The sequence below is a fragment of the Dermochelys coriacea genome, chromosome 14 (assembly GCF_009764565.3).
Source record: "Dermochelys coriacea isolate rDerCor1 chromosome 14, rDerCor1.pri.v4, whole genome shotgun sequence".
NCBI lineage: Eukaryota > Metazoa > Chordata > Testudines > Dermochelyidae > Dermochelys > Dermochelys coriacea.
In genome coordinates, this window is record NC_050081.1 from 14,759,941 (window position 1) to 14,781,517 (window position 21,577).

At 48.1% G+C, this 21,577-nt stretch overlaps 1 protein-coding gene across 1 annotated transcript in view; it reads right to left on the reverse strand.

Moving 5' to 3' along the window:
* Nucleotides 1-855: 855 nt before the first annotated feature.
* HID1 (HID1 domain containing) overlaps nucleotides 856-21,577 on the reverse strand; it is a gene marked incomplete at its 5' end in the record, with an annotated part of 46,899 nt that continues 26,177 nt past the window's right edge. Inside the window, 21 exon segments of the mRNA XM_038371878.2 lie at nucleotides 856-3,196; nucleotides 3,700-3,727; nucleotides 3,730-3,745; nucleotides 3,748-3,843; nucleotides 3,846-3,861; nucleotides 4,311-4,403; nucleotides 5,820-5,866; nucleotides 5,868-5,900; nucleotides 9,127-9,293; nucleotides 10,521-10,704; nucleotides 10,706-10,748; nucleotides 12,551-12,719; nucleotides 13,471-13,549; nucleotides 14,919-15,070; nucleotides 15,638-15,728; nucleotides 16,718-16,858; nucleotides 16,961-17,017; nucleotides 17,746-17,968; nucleotides 19,724-19,840; nucleotides 20,851-20,884; nucleotides 20,887-20,956. Coding sequence (XP_038227806.2) covers nucleotides 3,133-3,196; nucleotides 3,700-3,727; nucleotides 3,730-3,745; nucleotides 3,748-3,843; nucleotides 3,846-3,861; nucleotides 4,311-4,403; nucleotides 5,820-5,866; nucleotides 5,868-5,900; nucleotides 9,127-9,293; nucleotides 10,521-10,704; nucleotides 10,706-10,748; nucleotides 12,551-12,719; nucleotides 13,471-13,549; nucleotides 14,919-15,070; nucleotides 15,638-15,728; nucleotides 16,718-16,858; nucleotides 16,961-17,017; nucleotides 17,746-17,968; nucleotides 19,724-19,840; nucleotides 20,851-20,884; nucleotides 20,887-20,956 — 1,920 coding nt within the window.

The window sequence follows — 21,577 nt, forward strand, 5'->3', positions numbered from 1 at the left end:
AATATCATTCTGGATGTATTAAAAGGAGTGTCGTATGTAGACACAGGAGGTAACTGTCCCGGTCTTCTCGGCACTAGATGAGGCCTCTGCTGAAGTACTGTGCCCGTTTCCGGGTCCCACTTTTTAAGAATATGTGGACAAACTGGAGAGAATCCAATGGAGAGCTACAACAATGATACAAGATTTAGAAAACCTGACCTATGAAGAATGGTTAAAAAAACTGGACATTTTTAGTCCTGAGAAAAGAAAATTGAGAGGGGACCTGATAAGTCTTCAATATATAAAGGGACGGTTACAAAGAGAACAGGGATCAATTGTTCTCCTGTCTACTGCAAGTAGGTCAAGAAGAATTAATTTGCAGAAAGGAGATTTCGGTTAAACGTTAGGGGGGAAAAAATCTAAATATAAGGATATTTAAGATCTGGAACAGGCTTCCAAGGGAGGTTGTGGAATCCCATCACTGGAGGTTTTTAAGAACAGGTTGAACAAACACCTGTCGGGTTGGTCTAGGTTTACTGGATCCTGGCTCAGTACAGGGGGCTGGACTTGATGACATCTCAAGGTCCCTTTTAGCCCTATATTTCTATGGTTCTATGTACTTATTATTCATATAAGTATCTAATCCTGTGAAGCCCTTGGCCTCAGTCATTTTAACAGACACTATTCGCAGCATATCAAAGGCCGGAATGCAACAGTCAGGTAAGTTTACCGGGAGATAATCAGGTGGGAAGCCACCCATAGCAAAGGAACACCAGGACACCATATTTTCCAGTCACATAAATCATGCAGTAGGCCCCCATAAGTAACAAACAAGATCATAAACCCCCTCTGGGACAGAAGAGTCACAAGCAGGTGCCATGTTTAGATAATTTTATATCTTCATAGGTTAGCAAATAATTTACAGTGCAATTTGATTCCATGAACAAAGACTGAACTTGAAACATCAAGGAACATAAACTGCAGAGGAACTCACAAGGAACAGAAGTACACACAGCAAACTGAAAGGACGGAAGATACCACAAAACCAGTGAGCATGACAGGGGCTGGGGAAAAGCAAGCATCCAGGACACAAGTAGTCCCTGTCCAGCTGTGACATGCAGGTGCGTACAAATCAGAGGTCAGCCCATCACCAGGGCTCCATCAAATCACATTCTTCAGATGAGAGATATTCCAAGCCAAATATAGACTTCAATCTATAAATGTCTTTGTACAGATGCGGGGAGGTGGCGGGAAATGACGACAAAATTCATTGGGGATGAAGAGAAAAAAGGTTCCCTTCATCTATCTCTTGTTCTTCAAGGATATTCCAGGCTATACTCCAGTACCAAACTGGGCTGGGGGTTTTAGTCCAGTTCCAGCATCACAGGGGGGGGACTGCTTTGATATAGATCAGTGAGCTACCCCATACTAAACCAGAAAGAGGCGACTGCACAGCGGCTGCCCATACCACAGCGTGGACCTCCTCATAAGGGAAGAGCTACAGAGTGGCTGCCCCATAACACACCTGCCCCCTGCATAAGGGGGCAGAGAGAATGGTTTACATGGAGTCATCTACAGCAGTGGGTTCTAAAACTAGGGATCAAGAATGGCTGTCCTTGGTGGTCTGCAGAACGGAAACACTAAGGACTAAGCAGTAGGGGAGTTAGAATTTGGTCCATGAAAGGATCCCTCTCATCCTGTGGCTCATGTCTGCAACATGAGGCCCTTCCAGTGGAAGGGAAACACCTCGGACTCACACCCTAATCTACAGAACTGCAAACCCTGCACTGCTGCATCAAGCACGGCTTCACATATCTTGGATTGAGGCAGATGAATCTCTCAATCTCCCAGCAAACTATAGGTTCCCACACTTACCATGCCTGGGATCCAATAAAGTCCTAGCTTTTTAATCCAGAAGCCATCAAGGCCTCCTGAAGGGTCCAACTTCACTCCAGTGGTCACTCCCACAGGGCCTAGCTGCTTTTTGCCTGCTGCCTTCAAAACGCTGCTTAAGACTTCCCTGAGACCTTCCTTCCCCCTTGCCCTAAAAAGCAGTGCACAACTGATCCTTCCACCATTCCCCACATGCCAGGACACATGCCCAGCAAGGAAGGTGGAGAGAACTTTTTCCAGGCGAGACAATGGGGATCCTTCAATCAATGGGAAAAGGGCTGGATGGAGGGCGACACAAACTGTTTCCTTCTCCTTGCAAGAAAAGCCTGCTGATGCCTCCAGGTCCACCCTTTCCTCTCAGCCTTGCACTGACCCCCTTAGTCTGAGTAAGGGTATTCAAACTGGCTTCAGACACATACACTCTGGTCATTTAAAAGAGCCCATCTCTAAGGGCACAGCATCATTCCTGGGTCTGCAACCTCCAGGGCAGTGAATGACAAAGTGGGGAAGAAGGGGAAAGGACAGAGCTCTGGACTCCGCACTGAAGCATTGGCTTACAGCAACCAAAGAAGGGGAAGGAAAGAGGGACTCAAAACACAGACATGAAGTGGATGAACAAATAGATTCCCTTTAGCATTCCCTTTTCATTCAGCGGTAAATAAAGATCCTCCAGTCCTGCCATGGACAGTGGAGAGGCAGCAGCAAGACGACTGCAACCTGATGGAGTCTTGGAATAAATTCTTTGGAAAAGAACCACAAAAACTATTGTATTTCTACAATAAAAAAAAAAAAAAAGCACCTCCTGCAGCAGCAGCAGTTTCCCTTGCTGACCCAGTTTAACTCTTTACATTCAGAGTCTTTTAATCAAATGCTGAATCTGACCAGTGGATGAGGGAGCGGAGGTCATAGCCTCCAGCTGGTCAGGTTCAGGTTTATCTCCAGACCAAAGCCAGGAGTGAGAGAATGACAGAAGAGCTAAGAACGGTCTGGTTTCTAGTGCAACAACCACAATGGACACTCCTTAGGTATCTGTCACTCAGGGTTCCTGGGGAGGGGTAGGAAGGGAGGTGGGCTAAAGGGCAGGTATCTCTGAGCAGACCCTGATTAAAGCTTAAAAGTGACAGGTAGGTAATGGAAGTGATTGTCCTTTTGGTCTCTCAGCTGGCTGTGAAATGCAGGAATAGCTGTGATGGAGCAGTGCACAGTGAGGTCCTTGTTTCAGTGTTTCTCTCTTAGCAGAGGTAAGTGCATTCTCTCATCTTAGACTCGCTGAATTTCAAATAGCTTCACATCTGTGTCATACCAGATGGGGGGATCCACATTCCTGGAAGAGAAAAAGACGATCACGTCACTTGCCATGAAACAAAACAATGTCGATGGCACTCAAATCTTGCCAGCTGGGATAACAAGAACTGAGACATTTACCGCTTGGCAAAGAGGAGAATTGCACAGCTGTGAGCTCCCGCAAAGTCCAGTGCTCCTGGCCCAATGTCCTGTAGCGCCTCCTATGAGCAGAGGCAGGGACAGGAGGAGCTGCAAGACCTCAGCAGGCAGCACTCCTCCATCATTTCCCTGCAACACCACCTGCTTGGAGATGCAGGCATTGAGCAGTTTGCTCTCCCACTACCGGCATCTCTACACTATTCCCTATAGCCCCACTTGCTGGAAAAGGAAAGTCCTAGAGTAGCCTGCAAGTTCTCCTAGCACTCCGACACCGACTAAGGGAGGGAGGGTCTAAAGCTGTGCTGCTCTACAGACCAGGGATTTGCACCGAAACCTTGCTATTGCTAGGGAAAAGATGGGCTTAGAGTGCATCTAGCTGTTTACCCTTAAATAAATACTCCCCACATGTAGTTCGGAACCACATGGCAGTTGCCCGAGTGTAGCCTGGTACTTGCGGATCAGGATTGGGGGAGGGACAGGTAACAATCCCACTAGAGTGCCATGCTGCAAGACCGTGAGGGATTTCGCTATTCATCTGTGAGGCCCCTGAAGAGAGAGAGAGAGAGAGGAACATGAGCATCCAGGACATTGTCAGTTGCCGTTTGTGGAATCTGCTGCAGCAGAAAGTACTGATCCAGGCAAATACATAGCATGCCATGAATAGACAGATACACACACACAGAGCCCGTGGTCTCGATTCCTGAGCATGCTCCCACTGAAAAGAGGAGATTATGTCAGTGACGAGATAAACAGATAAGCTTGGGAGAGTCTAGCACCTGGTATCTGCTGGAGTTGTAAATATAGCTGACACACCGCAAGAGTAAAGAAATTGATGAATTTGAATTAGTGGCCTGATTTCCTGGGCTTTAAGCACGCACATCGGTCCATCCCTGGTAAATCCTAGATTGTCTCCCAGATGACAGCATATCCTTTAGCCTCTTACAACCAGTCTCCAATCAAAACCCTGCAACTTCCCAGAATACAACACACTATACTTATCAATGCAGATCTTCTCCACCTGGGGAACCAGCACTTGTAAGAGCCGCATGATTGTCTGCAGAGGCAGCTTCGGATTTCCAGACAGCACCCTGTGGTGCAAATGCCCCCCAAGGAGATCAGTGCCCCATGGGAGAAGGGTCTGAACAGCTCACAGGTTAAGTATCTCTGCTTACAGTATGTTGAGTATTCAGATTTGGAAGTCCCTGAAGAGGGATTTCAGAGTAGCAGCCGTGTTAGTCTGTATTCGCAAAAAGAAAAAGGAGTACTTGTGGCCCTTAGAGACTAACAAATTTATTTGAGCATAAGCTTTCGTGAGCTACAGCTCACTTCATCGGATGCATCGGGGGGCAGGGGGGGAAGGAGGAAAACCTTCATGGTGACAAGCAAGGTAGGCTATTTCCAGCAGTTAACAAGAACATCTGAGGAACAGTGGGGGGTGGGGTGGGGGGAGAAATAACATGGGGAAATAGTTTTACTTTGTGTAATGACTCATCCACTCCCAGTCTCTATTCAAGCCTAAGTTAATTGTATCCAGTTTGCAATTAATTCCAATTCAGCAGTCTCCTCGTTGGAGTCTGTTTTGAAGTTTTTTGTTGAAGGATAGCCACCCTCAGGTCTGTAATCAGTGACCGGAGAGACTGAAGTGTTCTCCAACTGGTTTTTGAATGTTATAATTCTTGACGTCTGATTTGTGTCCATTCATTCTTTTACGTAGAGACTGTCCAGTTTGGCCAATGTACATGGCAGAGGGGCATTGCTGAATTGGAATTAATTTGCAAACTGGATACAATTAACTTAGGCTTGAATAGAGACTGGGAATGGATGAGTCATTACACAAAGTAAACTATTTCCACATGTTATTTCTCCCCCCCACCCCACCCCCCACTGTTCCTCAGATGTTCTTGTTAACTGCTGGAAATAGCCTACCTTGCGTGTCACCATGAAGGTTTTCCTCCGCCCCCCCCCCCCCCCCCCCGCTGCTGGTGATGGCTTATCTGAAGTGATCATTCTCCTTACAGTGTGCATGATAAAACCCATTGTTTCATGTTCTCTGTGTGTGTATATAAATCTCCCCTCTGTATTTTCCACCAAATGCATCCGATGAGTGAGCTGTAGCTCACGAAGCTTATGCTCAAATAAATATGTTAGTCCCTAGGTGCCACAAGTACGCCTTTTCTTTTCCTGAAGAGGGATGTGTATCTAGTGGGATAAACAGCGGTCAGTGGGAATCCCTGGAGACAGATCTGTCCACACTTAGGGTCTCTCTCTCTCTAAGGCCTATCACATTAGTACAGAAGCCTGGATATGCACCATTGCCTGACCATAAAGCTCACTCTATGGGAGTCATTCCCCTGGCTTTAGATCAGGCCCCAAATCAGTGGAAATCGCGTGCAGAGAGGTTCATCTGCAGCACTATTCTCAGCACAGCTGGACATCCCAGCTCAGAAACAGGAATTCTATCCCAATCCTTCCTCAGTATGTTTCCGCTGTCCCATCTCCTCCACCCATCAGAAGTCGGCATCCACTGCCCACTCAAGGATGCACTGGACAGGACGCCTTCGATCCCGTTTGGGCTGCAAGGCCTCCTATTAAGATACAATCAGAGTCAGCAAGAGCATGTAATAGTTAGCAGTATCTGTTTTCTGCTGAACACCTGTCTCTTCCTCCTGGCCACCCTGGAGAATCACTATTCAAAGCAGCCTGGCCAGGTCCCCAGGGAAAAGGCAACACCACCAGCATTTCATTACCCACTGTTCGGTCTCATGCACTAGCCTTTAACTGTGAAATGGCCTGAGTTCAAAGAGATTAGCCAGGGGTCAAACTGCATGAGGAAGTGCAAAGTTACAACTCATGGACACAAACCTTGATGTTACTACTAAGCCCATGAGCAGTGAAATAGTTAATGGAACCTATGTGAGGGGAAAGTGAGTTTGGGCCTGGGTTTTGCTTCTTTCTGATATGGAAAGAAGGTGCAGGGGATAGCTCAGTGGTTTGGGCATTGGCCTGCTAAACCCAGGGTTGTGAGGTTCAATCGTTGAGGGGGCCATTTAGGGATCTGGGGCAAAAATTGGGGATTGATCCTGCTTGTGAGCAGGGGGTCTAGATGATCTCCCGAGGTCTCTTCCAACCCTGATATCTATATTTGTCCTGCTGACTCCAATGGAGCTACTCATGTGCTTAAAGACAGGTACTTACTTAAGTAACCCGGTGACTCGGGGCCAAAACCAGCACCACACCTTATAGGATGAGGGGGTCAGGAAAACAAGTTGGGGGAATCTCAGTTTTCTGGAATTCTATTTATTCTGGTCTATTCAACATCTGAATTATAAGGCGGTTTTGCAATGTTTGCAGTTATAACATCCTTATGGTTCAGCTTCAGTATCCTGTTTCAATTAAGCTTCTAAAAATAAATTCATAAAAATACATGTTTAGCAGACCCGCCCTGACCCCCTTCCTCTTTCTTTCTCTCTCTCTCTCTCTCTCTCTCTCACATAGTCCTTCCCCACTTCCTGCCACCTCCTAGCAGCTGGCTGGCTGCTGACATGTTTAGGGACGTTGGATGGAATTATGCTACAATATGTTAAACAAAGATGCTTTCGAGATGGTTCCCACTGATAAAAGGAGATCATTGCAGTAAGCTCAATGGAATGTTTTAACTCAATTACCATGGCAGGTGATTGAACTTCATGCTACTGGGCTAAGGGACTTGGGGGGTAGGGGGGAAGAGTGTGGAAATAGCCAGTTTAGAAAAGGACATGATTTACCCAATTGTTCCTGCGCACGTTGTTTAGATGGTCTGAACCAACTAGATCATGTGGATCCATGGAGAACGGGCATGTGCCTAAACTGAAGTACCATTTGACTGTACTATTATAACCCTGACCCTTCCTCACCCACCACTCCCTAGGTTTTGCTGCTCATCTCATCAAGTCTACTGTTTGGCCCAAGTCCATAGCCAATGCTTAGGTAGTGCGAATAGTCCCATTGGATTCATGCACATAGTTACTTGCATGTGTAGGTGTCTGCAGATTGGCTCCATGCCTCGTCCTGCCTTTTCAGAGCCCCGTGATCAGACCCCCTAGCCTGTGTATAAGTAAAGCCACAGAGAGAGTCATTAGAGGAGATGGGGTCCCTTGCTCAGTGCATTAGACCGCAACAGTGTCTTGAGCTGCTAAATCTTGTGATGTACGAGTTGTTCAGCTGTAAGGCAGCCAGCTGGCAAGGGAAGGGAATTTGTGGCAGCCCAAGGGCAAATAAGCGGCAGCCTAGCCCGAGCTCCCCATGATGGTCATTGGACTGGGTCCTATGCAACCATCAAGGTGCTCATGTTGGAAGGTTTCACACATCTCAAAGTACCAGGCAGCCAGGGGGATGAGGGGACAAGGGCCATGAATAACCTGTGATCTTTAAGGGGAAAATCTGTGACAACTTTCAGACCAAGAAAGCAATTTACATTTCTCAAGTGAAAACGAAGAAAACTCGATTTGTTTTAAATGAGAGCTGAGATCAGCCTTGACACTTCACTCTAAGCAGAGGTTGCCTATGTTTGAAAGAGCAGCCTGCACATTACAATGCTGAGACAATCCAGGGCTACTGGTCTGTGACTAGGGCTCTTAGGTACTAATACAAATACTAATTTCACTGCAGATGGAATTTTACCTTAACCAGGTTCGCTCTAGGCAGGTTCCAACACATACATACCAAACCAAGCCACTGCCCCCTGCCCACTTCTGTTCTACACTGGGTGAATTATATAGGTGCGATTGACCAGCCATTCCAAAAAAAGGCTCGGGGAACCCAGAAAGAAGCTGGGGAAGCTCACATATTATACAAGGGATAGTCTTGCCCTCCAGTTGCTGGAGGTGCAATGTCCATAGGGAAGCAAAACACCATGGTGGATAATGAATAGGAGCACCATGTTTTTCTCAAATGCAAAATAACAAAATAAAATGAAAAACTATTCCAATAACATAAAACAAAAACTCCACTGCAGCAGCTGTGTAGCTTCGAATCCGTGGGGTGGGGCCGGGCCCGGCTCCCTGCTCCAGGCACTGCAACGTGGCACTGCCAGGTCACACCACAGAGAGTGGGTAGCCAGCCCCAGCCCTCAGGACAGGAACTGCCACTACAGCATGAGTGTGGGGTGGTTTGCTCTACACCTCAACCCCCACAGCGCCTCACACCCCCAGGGTGCAGGATGCCAGGATAAAATGAAAGAGCAAGAAATTCTTGAAAAATAAAATGAAAGATTATAACAAACATTAGAAGAATTTCCTGCTCTAGGAATGAGTGCTTAAGCAGAGCCATGTCTATAAACATGCCTGCCCTATCAGGGAGAGGGCCCATATGACAGCACACGAGGTGTGCCCTGAGAAAGAGTCTCAGGGCTTGCAGTATTGCATGGAAAGGGCTGGCTGAACAATTAATGGCATGCAATAAAAGAGCAGACTGGCTCTGCTGGAACAGTGCAGCTTGGTGGGCTCTTGATAGGAAAGTAGCAGGCAGACACTGTGACAAAGGCCTGGGAGGCAAGCACTATGATGATTCACAGAGCGGGAAGCGTCTCCTTAGCACAAACAGTGGAACTGCTGCTGCTTTAGATGAAAGTCTCAGTCAAGCCCTGCAAGGAGAGAAGGCAAGGCTGGCAGCTTCTATACCACAGTGTCCTTGGGCTACGGGTGGTTTTAAATTCTACTGCTTTGCAATCTGCCTTAGGACCATACACTTTACCCCTTGGATGAAGGCCGTCCCTGTCAGGGCCTCTCCTTCGGGGTTCATAGACTTTCACCCATTCAGTGCTGTTTTACAGACCTTTCCATGCAGGAGAGGAGCACAGGGCCTTACCCCCGCTCCAGGACTCTGGTCACTAACAACCGCAGCCGGGCTACCCTCCGAAGGAGACTGTGAAGACTCTGGCTCTAGGGAGCGCATGGTCCCGTCTTCCGATACCTGCGATTTCTCTGTGAGCTTGTCAATGCCTGAATTCAGAGGAGAGTTAGAAAGTCTAAGCAAGAGCTCTAAAGTGGCCTATCCTTTAGGTCCTACAAAAACAAATTCCCTGCACTTCTGTTTCCATCTGAAATGCTCTCCCTTTGCCCTATCCCCACCCCATATAGATAAAGGAGTGACTGTGTCCTAGAGGAGCGAGATTCACTGGTATAACAACAGGCATGAATCCAAACCAATAAACTGGGGCCCAAGGCTGTGTGAAGCCCATTTGTTCAGCCTAAGAGAGGCTTATTTCAGTTTAGTTAAACCTGTTCCTAAGTGACTTAGGCTAAACTGCATCAAGCCATTCTTATCCTGAGAAAAGAGTGCTCGTTAGAACACAAGAATGGCCATACTGGGTCAGACCAAAGGTCCATCTAGCCCAGTATCCTGTCTTCCGACAGTGATCAAAGGCCAGGTGCATCAGAGGGAATGAACAGAACAGGTAATCATCAAGTGATCCATTCCCTGTTACTCATTCCCAGCTTCTGGCAAACAGAGGCTAGGGAAACCATCCCTGCCCATCCTGGCTAATAGCCATTGATGGATCTATCCTCCATGATTTATCCAGTGCTTTTTTGAACCCTGTTATGGTCTTGGCCTTCACAACATATTCTGGCAAGGAGTTCCACAGTTGACTGTGCATTGTGTGAAGAAATACTTCATTTTGTTGTTTTTAAATCTGCTGCCTATTATTTCAATAACCATTACTTTCTCCACACCAGTCATGATTTTATGGACCTCTATCATATTCCCCCCTTAGTCCCTCTCTTTTCTAGCTAAAAAGTCCCCATCTTATTAATCTCTCCTCATATGGAAGCTGTTCCATACCCCTAATCATTTTTGTTGCCCTTTTCTGAAACCTTTTCCAATTCCAATGTATCTTTCTGAGATGGGGAGATCACATCTGATTGCAGTATTTAAGACGGGGGTATACCAGGGATTTATATAGAGGCAATATGATATTTTCTGTCTATTATCTATTCCTTTCTTGATGATGTCCAACATTCTCTTAGCTTTTTGACTGCTGCTGCACATTGAGCAAGTGTTAATCATTTTTAAAACCGATACAGTTACAATGGTGTAACTTGCTCCTATAGACAAGCCTTAGACTTTTCCAAAACCCAGGCAAAGGCTGAGTCCTGGCCACATCTTGTAGAGAAGGCCTCCAGGCCCTCCTCACCAAACCCCCGCTGTAAAAGTTAGTCAAGGCTGACCTGGAGTTGCCACCAGACTAGTCTTCAGTGTCCCTGGCTCAGCAGGAGCAGCAGGGCGGGACCCTTCCATGGAGAGCCCGTCCTGCGAGTTGGTGCGAGAAATGGGCTCTGGAGTCTTCTTCTTGCGCTGCAGAGCTTTCTGAATGGACTGAGCATCCGTGGGCAAGTTGGCCAGCTGGTGAAACCACGTTCCGCTTGCGGATGATGGCGTAGACCAAGTTGGAGTTCCTGGGAAATCACAGCAACAAAAGGAGCAGAGAGAAAAGATTCCAAGATTTCTAACATGATCTACCACCAGGAACCTAGGCATCCCAAAGGGAACACAGTAACTCAACATGCATTAGCAGGGCACTTGGCAGTTCAGAAAGCCTCACCTCCACCAACAAAGGCATATAAAGATCTGAGAAATTCAGGTCCTGTCTAGGCTAGAAGACACTATGATTAATGAAAAGGTTATGTCATGGAGATCACGGATTCCGTGACTTCCAGAGACCTCCGTGACATTTTCAGCTTCAGCCCCAGGGTGGTGGAGCTGGAGCTGTCAGCTGGTGGGGGCACCTGGAGCTCCCAGCCTGCCGTGGGCAGGCATGGGGACATCCAGAGCACTGAGCAGCTGTGGGGACTGTGGAGCCATCAACCACTAGGGCTGCAGTGGGGACCCCAGAGCGGTCAGCCGCTGGGGCTGCAGCAAGGACCTCAGAGCCGTCAGCCGCTGGGGCAGTTGGTGCTGGACTCACTGCAACAGAGCTCGGGCTCTCCCACACAGGGCTCAGGCTTCAGTCATCCCCCTCAGACTCCTTGCCATTATTTTTAGTAAAAGTCACAGACAGGTCATGAGTTTCCATTAATTTTTGTTTATTGCCCGCGACCTGTCCATGACTTTTACTAAAAATAACCATGACACAATATTTACCTTCACTGTGAAGATTGGAGAACTAGTGAAATGACAATATCACAAGAGTCAAGAAAGTGACATTTTAGTAACTGAGAGCAGAAGGGATTTTTAGTCAGACTGTTTAAAACTGTTTCTGTTAACACATATTTAATTCAAGGGTCTAGTTAACATTTGGAGAAAAGATGTCTGTTAATAACTCCAATCCCTCCCTCTTTGATTAAGAGCTCACAACATGTGACCTTCAAACAAAAAAAAAACCACAGGGAAGACCGAGTCAAGATGCCCGATATTCCTAAGGGGAAAATAAAACAACTTAAAAAAAATCCCCCACACATACACCCACTTCCCCATCGTGGACTGTTTTTACCCATCACAAAGCACAGAAAAAGGGCACAACTCTCTCAGTTAAAACAATCATTTGAAGAAAAATGAAGCTCCCTTTTCCAGTTCTTTTTATTTTTGAAATCACTGCATTATCTCCGAACAGGAGCATCCAGGAGCCCCTAGGAGGCTGTCAGATACCATTCCATTTCTGCACAAGTCAGAATGGTGGACATGGCTGGAACTCGTTCAGTAAATATTCAACCTCCTCCAAGCAATGAGAAGTTTCTCCTCTAACTGAGGAACATTTCAAACTCCCCGAGCTGCAGAGCTAGGAGGCACATTTAAAAAGTATACAAAAAAGTGAGAGAGGCTGCTTTCCTCCTTTCTCTACAAAGCTGAACAATTTAAGCAGTTTGAGTCCATCACTAAGCCATTTCTGGGTATTCCCATCCCCCTCACACACACTCACTGTACCCATCATTTGTGGCTTACACTTCAAGGGAGGGATCCTGCCTCACCCTATCATCCATCTCAGGCCCTGTGTATACAGGGTTTTTCTTTGCACTGGTAACTAACAAAGCCCCACTTTGCACCAGTGTGGTGTGTCTACATTAAGGCTTGGCACCAGAGTAGCTACATTGGTGCAAACTTCTCTAATCTAGACAAGCTCGCTGCTAGCTGGTTTCTGCACCATCTTTCTTGGGCCAAAGAGAGTGAACAGTTTGTATCTCAGAGCATATTTTCTCTGAAATTCCTCCCCAGGCTCCTTGGGCTGAGACAGCAGAACAAAGTCAAGGCTGGCCTTAGCTACTTACCGTCAAACTGGTACTGGATGATGTTATTGAAAACCTCCAGCAGGAAGAAGATGAGATGGTGGTTCTGGACCGCGGAGAAGAGGAACCAGGTGGTGGAAAAGGCCTCCAGGAGGTGCAGCAGCTTGTTGGCTGCAACCATGGAAAGAGACTTCAGGTAGGGAGACACTACAGGAAGGAAAGAGAGAGGAATGGGCAGAGTGGAGAGAGAAGGCTGATTAGAGGGAGTACGTTAATTCGTAAGAAAGTCCCACTGTAAGCCCTCACTGATCTGCTCACATACTCCTTATTGACAAGTCTCATGGGATTTTAGAGGGATGAACTCAATAAGGTCCTATAGAAATCACTCTAAAAACCTGTAGAATTGAGGAGAGAGAGATGCTCTCTATAGATTTTTTAAAAAAAAAGCATCAGAAAAGACATCATTGGCTACAATTCAGACCCAACTACCTTCATTGGAAAACCACTGGCGCCACCTGCTGAAGAAGAGTTAGTATTACACCTCTTCAGTCCTGTCCCAAACACTTCATTTAGCTCTTTTTGCCATTTTTCAGGTTACTCCTCTGGCACCTTGTTCCCACCCTCCTCTGCAGGGAAAGCTCACAAGGGGAGGGGTCCAATTCATCAGCCATCCAACTCCAACCAGCATTCTTCCCACCCAGCCCCATTTCCACAGGTGCTCTCCAGTGACGTGGGGATTTTCCAGATCGGCTTTACCCCAAAAGCTGCGCAGGCTAATTCCCCTGCAGCACCTTCCTGCCCTGACCACTGCTGCCACCTTCTATGCTAACTACAAGTTAAACTGGACCAGTCAATGCTACCAAACCTAGACAACAGTTAGATTTCTACACTCAAATTACCAGGAAAACCCAGATCCCTCCCCCTGGAGGCTGCTTTACTCCGAGTCGGGGCTGCTTACCATTCACGATGATGGTGAGCAGGCAGTCGAAGAGGGGCTGCAGCCGCTGGTGCCCGCTGGTTATGATCTTGTGAAAGACCTACAGCAAGGAAGAACTTGAGCAATGGGAGAGCCAGCACAGCTGCACTGTTGAAATAACTATCCCCACAAATACCAGTCCCACCCCCACGCTAATAGCTTCCTGACAACATTCATTCCTAGGCAGGGCCCGTGTATTCTGCAATTACACAGGCATGGAATGCAGCTCTTGCTGTAGACTTGTGCTCCAGAAGTCTAAGCTTTCATTTATACAGAGTCCTTTCCAGTCCTTACAGTTAAAGGCATATTAAAAACAGAAACCGAGTGCAAGCTGATGCAGTGCCATCTTCCTGAAGTCTGGAGACAACCTGAAATAAGAGAGGTGTGATCTGCCCTATTAATCTCAATAAGGTGTTAACCCTGAAACCCAGTGATGGCATTTAAACATCAATATGAGCTAACAATTTCACTGCCAATTTTAGCAGAAACATCCAGTTAATGCACTTATCCCACAATCTCAAACTCACTCCCATGCCTCCCCAGGTGTCAAAAGCCTCAGCTGCCCCCTAACCAGCTGAGAGAAACTTCATCTTGCCCCCCACCTCACTCCATTACAGTAATGCATTGTCAACTCAAGAGCCTGCAGCCCACTGATAATTTAGATGCAGTATAAAAAACATTGAATTTAATATAAAATAAAAAGCACAGGGGACACTTTACTGATTGGGTTATTCATTTTCATATTTCATTCAGTACAGGTCTCCATTTTTAATTCTACCTGAAGTTGCTACAGAAACTCCGCTCTGCTGTACTACAGCACAACAGAAACCATGGGCTTTGCATCAGATTTCAGGCCCAGCAGCCAGAGTACATAGGCTTTATTTACAGGTATGTCTATGGTGCTGAGCACCGCAGTACTTCAGCAGCTCATACACATCAATGAGTAAATTTAACCTCGCAACAGCCCAGTGCGGTGTGGGTATTACTGTCCCCATTTTTACAGCTGGGGAAAACTGAGACACGCAGAGGTGAAATGACTTGTTCCAGGTCATTTGTTTTAAAACACAAGACCATCCTTCCCTTTCCTAAGGACCAGTTCTGCCCCAGCAGTTCTAACCCCCCCACCCCACCCCACCACTTCTTTGGGATGCCTGTCCACCTCCACACCTGTACCCTGCCCTTTGGAATAACCATCCTCTAACAAAACCTCTCCTCTCATGCTCCTTGAAAGAGATGCAAGATGCAAGGATCCCACTAATGCTCCAGACACTTCAGTGACAAGCACCCAGGTCTTTCTGGCTCCTCACTGGCTGGCAGCCTAAGGTGTACCAGCATTCAGGAGGGTAAAAGCAGGAAGGGGATTAGTGAAGCGTGGCTGGATGAAGCAGGAGCTAGCAGGAGCAGGCAATGCCAGCCAGAGCCATACTCACTATGATGAGAAGATCCGCGTGCGTCCCTGTGAAGACAGGGATGTCCATGGGCACTCGCACAGAGTACGGCTTGTTCAGGCGGACACCAAAGTTACGCTCCCCGCTAAGCAGCAATAGGATGAAGACCCCGATGTGCATCAATCCCACTCGAGCTGCAGAAAGAAGCACAATGCTGAAGCCAGCTGGCCAGTGGAGAAGGAAGGGCAGGAAGAAGAGAAAAGAAACAGAGCGAGACCAAAGGAAAAACCACAACGTAACAGAACTGCCCATACAGGGGCTCTGCATGGGAGGACCCTATCTCCATCTCCCACAGTAGCACAGGAAGGCAAGGAAACAACCTATTGGCAGAAACTCCTGCTGCCTCCAGGAATGGAGCTGGAAGAGGAAGGTAACGAATCTCTCCTGCTTCCAGCAGCCTGGGGTCCAGAACATTTCTGAGGTTGACCCCAGGATAGTGAAGGATTCGCATGGACTCATTTTTTCCTCCATGAAATTCCTGGAGGCCTAAAGTCTCTGAATTGCAGACACCCCTCATCCTCCTCTCACTTATGCCAGTTTAACCATAGTAATTTCAGTGGAGAAACTCCTGATTTACTGGGGGGGTGAAAGCAGAAGTGGGACCCACTGTCTGTCTGTCTCTTCTCTCCAGCGGATCAGGGACACCCTTCCAGAGTTGAATCTGCAGCCCAAGGCTTTGGAACAGCGGATATAGAACTTACATTGATCTGCTCTGGCGTCGTTGAGAAAATAGAGGATCGGAACCAGAATGTCAAGCACATCGCTGCTCTTCAGCACAAAGAAGAGGAATTTCTGAAAGAGAGGGAAGGAGGTAAGATGATCTCAGACAGGTTCTGTTTTCTCCAGAAACTGTGCTGTAGGAGGTCCTGGTACCAGCCCTGATAAGTCAGTCAAAGAAGCTTTCACATCCTAGCTAGAAAAAGGAGACCAACACCCAGACCTGCATTTCCAAAAGTGGCTGTTAGTTTGAGTTATCTAGGGCCTGATTTTCAGAGGGACTGAGGATCTGTAGGTCCCTTTCAGAGTCTATGTATCTCAAGCTGAGCACCCAAAATCTGAAGCATCTAAATCAGTGGCTGCTTTTTAAAATATGACTGTGACTGTTTAGTCGCTGATCCCAGCCAGCAGGAAATGAGAAAGGAAAGGAACAGGACAGCTTCTCTGCTGGGCCTAGACATCCAGGCCTGCATGCGTCCTGCTTCTGGGGGGAGCAATCCAGCCCTTCTGTCTCATGGGGATTTAATCCTTTTACTTTTAAAAATCTTGTTAGAATTTTTTCACGCACTGCTCTGGGTTTCACCCTAGTCCTTGGTCAGAGAGTCAGAGCCCATTTGTCATAAGATCACCCTTAACCCCTCAGAGGAACCGGCATGATAAGTCATATGTTCAAGTCTTCCTGCTCATCAGGGACCAATGCAGCCAGAGCTCCATGGTTTATGTAGTCACCACTAACTGCTGGGCAGGGGCCAATGCAGCCAGAGCTCCATGGTTTATGTAATCACCCCTGGCAACAGCCAGAGCTTCTTGTCTCATGTGATCACCCCTAACCTGTCAGCAGGGGTCAGCTCAACCAACCACGTACGTCACATGCTCACCCCTAAATGCTTGAAATTTTATTAGTCTAAAAAGAACCATCTTTGGGCACAAGCTTGGTGCTCCCCAGAAACTCTCTGTATTCCGAGGTCACCAAGCCCCTCTCCCATTCTTATTCCCACCTCCTGGTTCCAACACTGACTCGTGATGTCTCCCTCCCTCCCCACACAGTGCTAGTTTATCTGCACCTTATTAAAGTCGCAGAGTTTCCAGAAAAGAACAAGGAGCTCCTGATGGAATTGGATCTTCTTGGCTGAGTTTGGCAGGTAGGTCTGGACCAATGGGTTTGAAAGCAGATGTGCCACTCCTTTGAGGATGAACTGGAAGTCCTGGGACACACAACCAAGAAAGTAACAAAACAACCGGTGACACAGGTTAGCCTAATATACAGGAAATCAAACAGGAAGAGTCTTAATGAAGGAACTCCTTACCTCCTCTCTGTGTATCCTAGACAAATAATTCACAAACAGGTTGTCTGGTCCTGGAGGCTGCATTAAAAGAAAATTTAAGAACCCCGTATTAGTAACAGAATTTTCTTGGGAATCCAAGTGTAAGCACACAGCAAGGGGATGCTCACCATCATCACCAGCAACAGGAGCCGTGGGCTAGCGACACTTGCATCAGCTCTCCGATTGTCAGCTTCTCAGTGAGTGACCCAAATGCTTCCACTTCTAAATGCCAGGGCACTGGATGGCTCAAGGGATTGGGAACAGGATAAGGGACTTTCACCTACCAGCCACTGTGACTAAAGTCATTACCACCTGATGCTTCAGTGGCCTATGGGAAATAGGTTGGACTGTGTCCGACTGGGCCCTTGTAGACAAGTGTCCACAGCATAAAACCCACCTCAGTTGGCCCCAGAGAGAAGCAAAAAGGCCTAACGGGGTTGTGGGGAGGGACTGGACTTCTCTGTAGCCTTAAAGAGGGCCTCTTCAGGTCAGCGTGGGGAGACATGTACTGCCTGTGCTGTATATAAAGAGAGGACTGCAACCTTCAGGGACTTGAGGCTGCTGGCATCACTCACCAGCATTACCCATCCACACACCTGCACTGTAGGATATGAGAAAGAGTGTCCTAGCTGGGACAAGACACAAGCATGAGTCTAGAGAAGCCCTTGGTAGAGAGGAGGCAGCATCAGAAAGACCTAGAAAAAGATTTGCTGCAAAGACACTAGAGATAGGGAGCAAGGGTGAGAGAGGAACCTGGTGTAACTTACATCCACATCATCCATGGCAGTGCCGGTAGTGGTACCATCCACTGAGGGGCTTGAGCTGGTGGAGGTGTCATAGTCCAAAGTGACTATCAGCACCTGGGCCGCCTCCTCCACGAGGGGCTCCCGGTAGTCAGAGAAGAGCAGGTGGTTATAAGGAATTCCATAACCCACTGGGTCGTAGGCACAGACGATATTCAAGAGTGAGGTGAAGAGCGGCAGTGCGTGCCTGCAAGAGAACTCCAGAGACTTAGGCTACGTCTACACTACAAACTACTTCAGTATAACTTACGAGCCACACCCTGAGCAACGAAAGTTACACCGACCTAAGTGCAGGTGTGGACAGCGCTATGTCAGTGGGAGAGCTTCTCCCGCCGACACAGCTACTGCCTCTCACAGAGGCCGGAGTTATTAAGCCAACGGGAGAGTGTCTTCACCAGAAGCGCTACAGCAGTGCCACTGAAGACATAGCCTCAGAGAGAGGCCGCAGGAGGTACTTACCCTGCACACTCAATACCCTGATCAATGCCCTTCCAAAAGGAAGCAGGCTTCCTATGTGGAGCACAACCAGCAGCTTAGCTTGAGAATCTTCACAGCCATATTCAGGTATGTGGGGCGAGGGAGGAGTTACCTATAACAGTGTATACACGGGGAGGGAGGGATAGCTCAGTGTTTTGAGCATTGGCCTGCTAAACCCAGGGCTGTGAGTTCAATCCTTGAGTGGGCCATTTAGGGATCCAGGGCAAAAATTGAGGATTGGTCCTGCTTTGAGCAGGGGGTTGGACTAGATGACCTCCTGAGGTCCCTTCTAACCCTGATATTCTATGATTCAGTCAGAATATGGGCCTCACAGACAGAGCAGGCTCTCAATTGAAGTCCTTACCATCCAGGACATGGGGGCCATCTTGATCTGGCAATGAGCTATTGAGCCTTTCGCCTCTACAGCGGGTTATTGACTCAAATGCAGCTCAAGTCCACAGCAAATAAGAAGGTGTTACTGGCAGCTGCTTGGAGGCCTATGTGGAATGAGTTTGAAGGTCTCAGTCTAGTTCCCAGGGACAAGTGTGTACATCACAAAAATCACCCCCCACCCCCATTTGACAACTGGGTTGTCAATTTCAGCAGAGGCTGAGGATTGAATGGGCCACAGAAACTGATCTCCAGTCTGATTCCTAGCCTCCCAGATCAGGGCTGTGGTGTTAGACGGTGGACGTTTGTGGTGATCCTGTCTGAGGGGGTTGCCTGTCCTGTGACCCAGTAAAGGACTTCAGCCTCCATGGCTGTCAATGCAGCACCCTTCTCTAATTAAAGTAACACACACACAAAACATAAGAAAGATGGCAGGACTCTTGAAGCACTCGAGACAGAGGGATGAAGACTCCTCCGGCCTGTGAAATGTAGAGTCAAAGAAACAGCCAACTGTCATTTTGCGGACTGATAGCACACTGGAGATTCATTGCTCAGCCAGGAGGGGGCAGCATTCCCCTGTAATGAAATGCAGCAAACCAGGCACTGTACTCATTACAACTAACAAGGTGCCCATTTTAAAAAAGAGGGGAAGTGGGGAACCAAGGCAGGGAAGAGGACAGCCTAGTCATTGGAGACAGGCTTGAGAACCAAGGATGCTTGAATCCTACCCACTCAGCTCTGCAACAGATTCCCTCCAGGGTCTGGGGCAAGGCACATCACCTCTCTGTGCCTCAGTTTCTCCACTTGTAACTCAGGGATAATACTGACCTAACTCTCACTGGCAATTGTGTGTCAGGTAGACAAAGTAGGCCAAGTATGGAGAAGGAGGTAGGGAAGAGTCACATGACGAGGATGTGCCATGAAAACAGCCACCATCTGCCAAGCCTAGGGGAACAAATTCTAAGACTGCTACACTTCATAAATGATCCCGTGTATTGGGGAGATGAGTCAGGAACAGAACTCATCCCCTTCCCCCACGCCAAAGCATCTGCTACCTGCCCTCTGTCCCTCTCACCTGTTCTCTGTGGAGCAAAAGAACTGCACCCAGGGATTGGCATTGCTGCTGTCAGAGGAGGGGGGGAGGTACATGGCCTCTGAGAAACACGTCAGCAGGAGTTTCAGCAGCTCTGTCCTGAAAGAGGAAAAGCAGGAAGACGAGTCCTTTGGGTAAAGAGTCCTCAGCTGCATCCTTGGACAGCTATTTTCAAGCCAGCTGGAAACACCTTTTTAAGACCCCAGACACACAACCACCATTTTCCCTAGCAATAGACACTTAAAGGAATCTCATCCTCAGAAAAACAGAACCCTACTCGATGGGTCTGCGGTGAATTGGGCCATCCAGCAGCTAACACACTGGAATCCAGGTAACCACCCCCACCGCACAGAACAGAACCTACCCCTGCCCTCCATGCATCCCTACCAACTCCCCTCAACAGCCTTATGCCACTCAGCAGCCCCTCCCTGCAAAGGCCCCACATTCCAGTCAGCAGAGGCTGAATGTGGCTCCCTTCGGGGCCTATCGAAGCCATGACATGCTACCCAAGCTGTGGGCGGTAGGGGGTTGAATGGGAAACCAGAGTGATGCAAGATGCTCCTCCCCCTCCTCCCCCAGCAGGAGGAAGCAGGTGCTTTACCTCTGCTGCACTCCCAGTGCCTACTGCAATGGGGAGCCCAGGATCTGAACTTGCAACCCCAACATGGCAGCATATTTTGCAGCCGTTAGGTACTTCCCTGCTCTGTTCTGCAAGTTCTGTTGGTATAATAGGTAGCAATAAAGAGATACATCCCCAAAACAAGGAGCAAACTCATGCAGGAGTCACAGATACTGGCAGGGGCTTCATTTCAAACAAAGTGGGGAGGGGGGCAAAGTTGTGTCACCATATAGAAAATTGTATGTGATTATATCATATCCTGCAGAGTCGCAGAGGGGAGTGGTGGGGGGAGTGGAAGACAAACTTATGAAAAGTCTAGGGCATGGGCAAACCAAGCTCTGGTGGGACAACTGCCCCCTTGCCGATAGCAAATGACAACCTTGGACACCTGGGGAAGTGAATGAGCAGATCCCAGCTCCATGAAAATCTCCATCAGGGCCACACCACACACACCCTTAGCGCACTGCCCTGCACCTCTGGACTGTCTTACCGGTTTAAATCATGATTGTAGTTGGGCTGGGGGAGTGAGCAAAGCCCACCCCAGCCTCCCAGATGTACTCACAGCTGTCAATAGAGTGGATATCCTCCGCCGTGTCCTGTGGAGAGGAGAGAGGTCAGAGCTCCGGCATGCAGAGGCTTGAGTCAACAGCCCACTGGGGAATGCTATAAGATGCCCGCATTGGGGGAGCCATGATGCTAATGAGTCAAAACATATTTTACTTTTGTTTGAAGATTATCCCCTCCCGTCCCCAACACACTCTCTCCCCTACTCCCTCCACCCGCAAAACGGTGCACAGTCCAGCTTCCAACACTGTTAGCTCCTTGGGGCAGGGACTGTCTTTTCATTATGTGCATGTACAGCACCCAGCACAATGTGGCCCCAATCCCTGCTTGGGCCCCATAGGCCCTACCACATAAATAACATCACTATTATCCAAGCAACTTCTCCCTCTTGCCCCTCTGGCACCTCCTAGCATTGTTCACAGCATGGATCTACAACTCCTGCCCTCCCCCACATGCACTCTTGTAACACTAGGGGATGAACTCCGAGCTCCCTGGTAGCAGCTCTGGCCCATCTTTCTTTGCTGTAGTCAGTTGTCAGTTCAGAACTGGATCCCCTACATAGGCACTTTGTGGAGACAAACAGCCATTGAAAGCAGCATGTTTACTCTTCAGGAGCAGCTGGGGTAAAAGGCCCAGATGAATGTATTTACATG